The sequence below is a fragment of the Ixodes scapularis genome, unplaced genomic scaffold (assembly GCF_016920785.2).
Source record: "Ixodes scapularis isolate PalLabHiFi unplaced genomic scaffold, ASM1692078v2 PGA_scaffold5__190_contigs__length_132052651, whole genome shotgun sequence".
In the NCBI taxonomy this organism is placed as follows: Eukaryota; Metazoa; Arthropoda; class Arachnida; order Ixodida; family Ixodidae; genus Ixodes; species Ixodes scapularis.
The window spans coordinates 88,922,109-88,930,714 of record NW_024609880.1 but is presented as its reverse complement, the minus strand read 5'-3'; the positions used below and the strand labels follow the sequence as shown (position 1 = coordinate 88,930,714).

The following is an 8,606-nucleotide window of genomic DNA, read 5'->3' as shown; positions in this document are numbered from 1 at the left end:
CGTGGCCCTCGTGATCCTCGTGAGGGTAACCCTCATGAGATTAACCCTCGTAACCCTCGTAACCCTCACGAGGGTTACGAGGGTTGCGGTTATGCCGACGCCGACGGCGACGCCGACGCCGACGCCGACGCCGACGCCGACGCCGACGCCGACGCCGACGCCGACGCCGCTCAAGCCGGGAACGGGCCCCTAAGAGCTGCGCTCTAAATGAATTTTAAATCTTAGACGTGTAACGTAAAGCGTTGTTTTAAGGTCACATGAACGTACTGCCCACATGTGCTTTGCGCGCCGCAGCGTCGACAGACGATTGGTCCAGCCGTAGCACATCTCCCGCTCCGCTAGCAAATTTAAGAGCGAACGATAAAGGGGACCGCGCCCATGATATGCCGGATGCAATACCCCCAAGTTCAGAAGTCCGTATGTAAAGGAGGAGGACAGTGATATTTCAACTGTATTTGCCAACAGAGTCGTACACGGGCGAGACGCAAGGAACTCTTATTTTCTGTAAATGTTGAGATAACACGCAGCGAGGTTTTTTGGAACTTCAACTACCAGAAGCAGAACCTCGATTTGCGCAAAGAGCAGTGCCCGCCATGTCCCAGCCCGAAGACGCCTTGCATGTAGACGTCGCCAGTCCGATAACTATAGAAGGAGTAGACCTCTTGCACAGGTCCCTGCTGAAGTCTTAGAGTGAGGACCAGCAATTCCTTGACCTGGGCTGTGGAAAAGGGGACGTCACGCGGGAAACGCTTCTTCCCCGCTGTCTTCCCGTCGGTCGAATCGTTGCCGTCAACGTTTCTGAAGACAAGATCGAGACCGCCAAGAAGAACTTCGCCCATCCCAAGATTTGCTACGACGTTCTCGATGCCGTGGCGGATGACGTGTCCGCCTTCGTGAAGAAGTACGGTCAGTTCGATCGAGTCTACGCCATCTTCCTTTTCAACTGGGTGAAGGACCAGGAGAAAGGATTCAAGAATGTCTTCGAGCTGTGGAATTCCGGCGGAGAATGTCTCTTCATGTTCTACGCTTCCAGTTTCCATCTTCAGTTTCGAAAGAAGTTAGCCAGGACGGAACGTTGGAAGAAATATGCGGTGGTAAGCATTGGTTGGTCAGTGCGTGGGTTGGTGGATTTCTTGTCCACATAAAATTGTTACAGATAACATCCTCTTTTACATCAAGAGGAACTTAAAGTATTCCACAGCAGGTGATTAGTGCAGATCAGTATCTTCTAGCATTAGTAGAACCGATTTAAATCATCTGCTTTTACGCAGTCGCCATACACTTGTGTTTCCCTATGGCCGACTGCGACACAACCGGATTTTAAGCCGCTTGTGAGTGCTTACGAATCGCAAGTGCGGAAAACAGCCTTTATTATGACGGTTATATTATAACAAACGTTTCATCAGAAAGTAACATTGACTCAAAGAAATGTTATCTATTAAGGCCCATTCGCATACTTGCGACCTCTTATATCCGACCTGCCTTGGAACCTCTTAATGTCTTATGACGAGAGGACACACTGGCGCCATCTATTGTGTACCAATGTAAACTTGGCGGTCCGGCCTATTCTCTATTTCACTCGCGCATTATCCTTTCCTTCTTTTGCGAAAAGCTTTTGCCGACGGTATGACTTATAAATGAGCCCTTCTCATAGGTATTACGCACACTTCACCTCGGAAATCCCGCAAAACTTTCGCTCTTCTAAAATGTAGTTCCAGGGTCACCGCATAGATGGTGCAATCGTGCCAGTCTGTTCTCTCGTCCTAAGAAATTTTAAGAGGTTTCAGCAGGTCTCGTCTCTCTCTGTCGTACCCAGTTGCAAGTGTATGAACGGGCCTTTACGTAACTGTCTTGGCACACATCTATCCCAATCAAATACTGTCACGTGTTGTTTCGCGCGAACCTTTCAGCAAGTAGATGATTCCCGATTACACTGCCCTATCATTTCTTGTCGTTGTGACTGGTGTTTAGAGATTACGTATACGCTGAAGATTTACCCAGCGTAGTTTTTTTTTATCATTCACGCAATAGTACCTTAAAATAAGACAAATTTTCTTTTCCTCCGAGTGTGTTTTTCAGGAATTTACGTTGTATGTCTCGTTCCCAGATCTGCGAGAGTACAACTCCGCCAACGTTGGAACTTGTTGGAAAAGAAGCACGCATCTCCTACATGACTGACCTTTTGAAAAGGGCCAATCTCACACCGTCCTTATGCGATGTAATCCAAGAAAGATGCACGCATTATACCAGTAAGGACGTCCTAATCCGTAAGTCGATATCTGCCGTTTCAACACAGGACAGCCTGCCCCCCCCCTTACCCTCCCCCCCCCCCCCCCCCCCAAAAAAAAAAAAAAATTAGAAAAAGTTTTTTTGCATGTTTTTTTTTTTTATTGAGAAAATAAACTAGATATAGACGAACGCACTCTACCCGCCCAAATGTAACGCTAGAGGTTCGAACCAGACGTCAAATTTTCCAAATCAATGGTTCTCTTAGTCAACAGTTATCAGTGATTTTCTCAAAATTTCAATCGGATAATGGGGTCTGTTCTTGGTAATTGGCGTTATTCAGCTCCATTTATTCGAGGGCAATTCATGCGTCGGCCGCCATTATACCATTTAAAATTTCAGAAAATCATGTATAACTTTTCACTAAGATTACGGTTAGTTCTGAAACCTTGGGCAAAAGGTTCCGACCGCTAGGCGATACGATTGGGCGGATAATGAGCGTTCAGAAATATGGGTAATGTTTTTTTTTTGTGTGTGTGTGTGTGTGTGTGTGTGTGTGTCTGTGTGTGTCTTTTTTGTTTGTTTCGGTGACATTTTGTATTTTTTGTAAATCTCCCTCCAAATGAATAAGCCTATTGAATAAGCCTTTTCATTTTGTACCAATATCGTTTGGACGGGAACTGCATTCCAGTAACAATACCTCCTTTAATTTCCTCTACAATAGGGCGTTTTCAGATAAGATCGAACAACCATGTCCGGGGACCATGTTTAAGTTTTATAAAAAAAATATATATTTTGCTGGCTCCCAATGCCCACAAAAATAAAACCAATCCTTGCTATAAAAAAATAATTGTCTTTGCGAAAAAAAAACAAATTGTAAGCACCCTCTCAGTCACGTGCTCGTTTTGCGTATTGCGCGAGTTTGGCATTTCGGGCGGCTTCCCCGAAAACACTGTTCTGGCTACGGGACTACAAATGTTTACTGACAAAGTAGGGATAGGAAGGATTGACAAAAGTATTAATCACCGACTATTACATTCGTTATTTTGAGAAACAAAATCCCAAATACGGTACATTGCGTAATAACGCTTTGGATTAAACATTTGTTTCCTCGCATCTATAAAAGCTCAGGTCTTCAAACTTTGCTAATGTGTTCTCCTTTTAATAGTTCATATTTTCATGAAATATCGTTGTCCTGGTAAGCGGGAAACATTTACAAGTATTGCTCACACAGGGGCATTTAACTAAATGTGCATTACTTTGAAAATAATAAAAAAAAACATCTTTACTTTTCTTAAGCTCTCCGAAATTAACGTTTATAATATGTATTAACAGAATCAGCGGGAAAATAATGCAATAGATGTGTGGCTTTGAAGCTATAAACCAAGAAATTTGGCCGAATCGACGCTAACGCGGTTGCCCATTGTTCACAATTTCATTATTATTAAAAAGCGTAAAAATGCTACGGGGTGGTCAGGAAAAGCCAAATCGACAGCACAGAGGTGGACGGTAGTTTTGAAGGGAAAATTCCTAATACATTTTCGCACCACCGACCCAAAACAAATGACCATAGGCCAGAGCGATCGAGAGGCGCCACCCAGTAACGTGCTTCGCGGTGTTTGTTTCAACAGCCGGCGTATAGCGTCTCCGTCTACCCGACGTAAAGGAAGCAACTGGAGCGAGTTTGCAAACAAATCAGCCTACAACCTCGGCGGTAACAGGATACACGGGGTGAAACAAGGAGACGCCAGGCTCTTTAAATCGACCGGAAAATTAAGTTTCTTAACCTATCGCGCTACGACTTCGTGCAGCGTTGCCCACAGATGGTGCTTTTTTTTTTTTTTGTAAAATTCACGAAGAGCGAACTTACCTGAGGAGAAAGTAAAGAAAGAAAAAGGCTTAGCTCCTATGGAAACACAGCGACGCCACCGGTCTTCAAACAACACGGCGCCGTTTCGCACGGGAGACAAGAGATGGCGCAAGCGGTCGCGACGCCAACTGCCGCCAAAGAACGAGCAGACGACGCCGAGAGCCGGCCCTTTTGCAGAGAAGGAACTGCAGTTCCTTGCTGTTACCGCGACTGTCTTTTTTGTTTCTGCGACTGCCGCCACCTGCGGAACGCGCACCGCTTTTGAGTCGAAAAGATCGTCTGCTAAAAAGGCCTGCTCTCGGTGTCGTGTGCTCGTTCGTTGGCGGCGTTTGTTGCGCCATCTCTTGACTCCCGTGCGAAACGGCGCCGTGTTGTTTGCAGACCGGTGGCGTCGCTGCGTTTCCATAGGAGCTAAGCCTTTTTCTTTCTTTACGATTTCCTCAGGTAAGTTCGCTCTTCGCATATTTTACAAAAAAAAAATGCACCATCTGGAGGCAACGCTGCACAAAGTCGTAGCGCGATACGTTAACAAACCGAATTTTCTGGTCGATTTGAAGAGCATGGCATCTCCTTGTTTCACCCTGCAGAAAGAAGGGCGCCGCAGAACCTGAACCTCTGCCGCCTGTGAGCGACAATAGATCCGCCGTCATGCAGGGCCGCACAACGCAAAAAAAATAAAGATATTAAAAAAAAAAGAATTGCGATTGACTGTGATGGTTTATATTGGGCGTTTTCAGATAGGATCGAGTGACCCTGTCCGTTCGACATTTTTAACGCGAAAGCATTAACTGGGTCTCATGGGGCGAGCTGACGTCATCAGTTTGAAGCGCGAAAACGGCTCCTAGTTTCCGCCGCGATCCCAATAGGAGCGATTCGCCTTCGGTTCCATTGGCTGGCGCGCGTCCAAGGGGCTCCCATCTGCCGCTGCGACATGTATGTATGTATCTTTTATTTCAGACACAAAAAAGGGTCTGGGGGGCTGGGGAAAAAGAAGACGGGTTGTCTTCTGACGAGGCTCCAGCCCCTTTTTTACAGCACTCGGAGGAGACACAGGAAAATAAACAGAATAAATATACAAAGATACAGCAATTTTAAAATCCACAACAAACACAACAACACACACAACTGTCAACTTCATCCTAACTGCAGATCATGAGTGATTTAGTACATATTCTACAATCCTTTTTTTAAAATACAAAAACGAAATGTGTGCTTGGGCCATTTCTGCTATGTTTGGGTGTTTGTTTAGTAGATCTGGTACGAGATATGTAAGGTGCTGTGTACCGTAATTAGTTCGAACCCTGGGTTTCGTATACTGTGCATTTCTAAGACTGTAATTTGCCGAGGTTTGATTGAAGATATAAAGAAAGGGCGCTTCGTTTTGTCTAGTTTTATTAAAAATAAATATAGATAATTTGAGAAGCAGGATTTGATCTATATGTAATATTTTATACTTTTGAAATGCTGGGAATGAGTGTTCGTACCTTTTAAGGTTCTCAATAAATCGAACAGCCTTCTTTTGCAAAATAAATAGTTTTTCCTTATTCGTTTGTGTAGTGGTTCCCCATACTAACATACAGTACTGTAAGCGTGAGTAGACCAGCGAATAATATAATTGCAGTTTCACCCTTTTTGGTAGTAATTCTCGGAATTTGTTTAATATTCCTATTGCTCTTGAAATATCAACCCTCATTTTTTCTATGTGTACAGTCCAACTGAGTGTTTCTTCAAACCATACACCAAGGAACTTGTGATATTTAACGCCTTCAATTTTTTCCCCGTCAAAAAAGATGTTCAATGTACGCGAAATAGGTTTGTTTTTTGATCTGAACAACACATATTTTGTTTTACTAGTGTTAAGATTAAGCTGGTTGCGCTTTAGCCACAATAATAATTTACTGAGCCAACTATTTGCAAATTCCTCGAGCTGATCCAGATTTCCACTAGAAAAAAAGACATTGGTATCGTCAGCATATAAAATAATATCACGCGATTCAGGTATATTCACAATATCGTTTATATAAATTAGAAATAATAGAAGCCCCAGTATGGTACCTTGCGAACGCCATATATTATCGGTGCGAGTTTAGATTGAAATCCATTAAGTACCGTATATTGAGAACGCGAATATAAATAGCTGCGAATTAAATCTAGTGCATTACCTCTAATTCCGTACACCGATAGTTTCTCCAGTATTATTACATGGCCTCCGATATCCCGATGCGCGCAGCAGACGACAAAAGGAGCGGACGAGCGGCTTGCATGCTTTCGCATTCACAACTCATAAGAAATGCTTTGGTGTACATCGAACTTTTTTTTTAAACCAAAATATCTTTTTTGTGCAACCGCAAAAACATATTTGAACTTTTTTTGCGGAAAATAAAATTTACCTTGAGGAACAAAAATTTCAAAGTCGCTGTCGTTATACGCGCACGTTTTTGCGACTTGCGTGAAACGGTCCCTTTGGTTATTTATAAAAGAAAAACTGTTGTCGCCTTAGGTTTAATATTTTTTTTGCAGAGACTGTAGAAAAAGGAGCTAAACACGCATTATTATGCAGAGCAATATGAATCGCTTGGCTGACCTAGGCAAAACTTTGCCATTTTTGTTTTTCACGGGAAGAGGGCTATCTGCTTTCAAATTTTTAAAGTAAAATACACTTTCCCTGAATATTTGAGACCGCTATGCGCAGGCGCCAATTTTTCCGGTCGATTTACACGAGCCTCGGGATTTCTGATGCCCGATATAATAGACAAATACACGAACATGAAGAAAATGAAGCAATTTCAAACCAAAGAAGTAATTATTTTTTCCCTTTGATGTTAGGTGTGGTTAACTATTCATTGGTGTTTTAAACTTCCGATCGAATCAACTACGCTCAAAAATTTCAAAAGAATACAGATCGTCGTTGCATCATTACAGAGGGTGCTGATAGATATTGATGGGATGTAGACGTAGCATGTTTAGGCGTAGATCTCCAAATGTTATTTTATTTTCGCGTATCCAGAAATTACATCATTTTTGCTCTGCACAGGGCAGACAAGTGTTCGAAGCAAAAAAGGAACAACACCTTGAACTGCATATACACCGACTTCCATTTGATTTCATTATTAAAGGTTATTGCTGATAATTCAACAAAACTCTGCCGATGTTCGACGATTTTGAATAAAAAAATTAGCTAAACAATATTGCACCTTTCCATATATTAACTTGGACGTGTAATCGCTGTCGTGTTATCTGAGACAAACGGTCATCGAGTTTAGTTCCCTCAAAGTTCACTTCGTTCTGCTTCGATTTTCAGAGGAACTTCTCGCCGTGAATCCGATCATGGCCGCAGTCACCGAGGAAGAAAAGCCGCACTTTCGGGAGGAGGTGATCGGGGAAGCGAACAGACTGTGGGCCGAACAAGAAGCCGGAGGATCTCCACTCGACTACGACGTCTACGTTATCCGAGCATCGAAGGCCAGCTCGTGAGATGGCTATACGGAGAGCAAGTCGTCTGCTTCTTTCGCGGGAATTGAAGTGACGTCAGAACGACGCCCAACACTGATTGGCTCATTAAAAAAGTAGTGGGTAGACCTCAAAGCATCTAGGATTGAGATGTACCCACTATTTTGTTTAGTCGGCCAATCAGAGCTCGGCGTCATTCTGACGTCATCGCATCTCCTGCGCCAGTAGCAGACGACTTGCTTTCCACATATACCGTTGCACAAATCGACTTCTGCGCGCTGCCATTTTTGTCTGCTTGGCTGTGGAACGCCTTCTGAGCATGCGCTGTCCATCTTCTGTGCGGTAGATCAGACGCTGCGCATGCGTCCACAGCTCAGTGACTCGGCGTTGTTCGCCCGGGCGATAAGCGATGAAGCTATCTTCGAATCGAAGAGTGCAGCGTCGGCGCCCGCATGCGCCGAGAGACAGAGGGAGAGGAGGAGAGGAGGGCGCGCGAAGACGTCAGAAAGTCCGTGAGCTCTGATTCGAATGGTTAGTGGGTAGGCCTAAAGCTATCTGCCAAATTTGACTCGCACTGCACTCGTCGGACGCGCTCGGACGCTTAACTCAAACGCCGGAGGCGCCGGCGTTCCGGGTTCCAAGGCGTTTCACGGGTGCAGTGGAGTCAAAGGCCGCTAGCTTTAGGTCTACCCACTAATCTGTCCAATCAGAGCTCGGCGTTGTGACGTTCCCGCGCCCACTCGTGTCTCCCGGGCTCTCTCTCTCACTTTCTCGGTGCACACTGCACAGCTTCAACACAGCGAAGAGAGCCGGTATGTCGTGAGTTAATACTGTGAAGGCTATGGATGACATAGCACTATTCGATTCGAAGTATCATTGCCACACCCCCCTTCCAGCACTTACCATCCAGACAAGAAAAAAAAGCGAACTCAGTAAGTTGTGGACTCGTGTGCGGCACCAAACGTTCCAAGCGTTTTCCACAGCCCACTAGACAAATGTGGTGGTGTGCTGGAGCAATGCTGTGTTGCCTGGAGCGAATAACACTTTGAAGACAAGGCAT

At 44.6% G+C, this 8,606-nt stretch overlaps 1 protein-coding gene across 1 annotated transcript; it reads left to right on the top strand.

Annotated features, from left to right (window-relative positions):
• The first annotated feature begins 593 nt into the window (after positions 1-593).
• Positions 594-7,570, top strand: LOC8023784 (juvenile hormone acid O-methyltransferase). Its single transcript, XM_040212004.3, has 4 exons — positions 594-620; positions 702-1,094; positions 2,108-2,267; positions 7,398-7,570. Exons 1-4 carry the CDS (start codon positions 594-596, stop codon positions 7,568-7,570), a joined length of 753 nt encoding a protein of 250 aa, XP_040067938.1.
• Positions 7,571-8,606: the final 1,036 nt, after the last annotated feature.

What these genes read in the sequence shown, in the direction of transcription:
- LOC8023784 (XM_040212004.3), top strand. Translation starts at nt 594, where the DNA reads ATGTCCCAGCCCGAAGACGCCTTGCAT. An exon ending in AGCCCGAAGACGCCTTGCAT is followed by an intron (nt 621 to 701) that starts GTAGACGTCGCC and finishes AGTGAGGACCAG; the next exon opens with CAATTCCTTGACCTGGGCTG. An exon ending in CAGTAAGGACGTCCTAATCC is followed by an intron (nt 2,268 to 7,397) that starts GTAAGTCGATAT and finishes TTCGATTTTCAG; the next exon opens with AGGAACTTCTCGCCGTGAAT.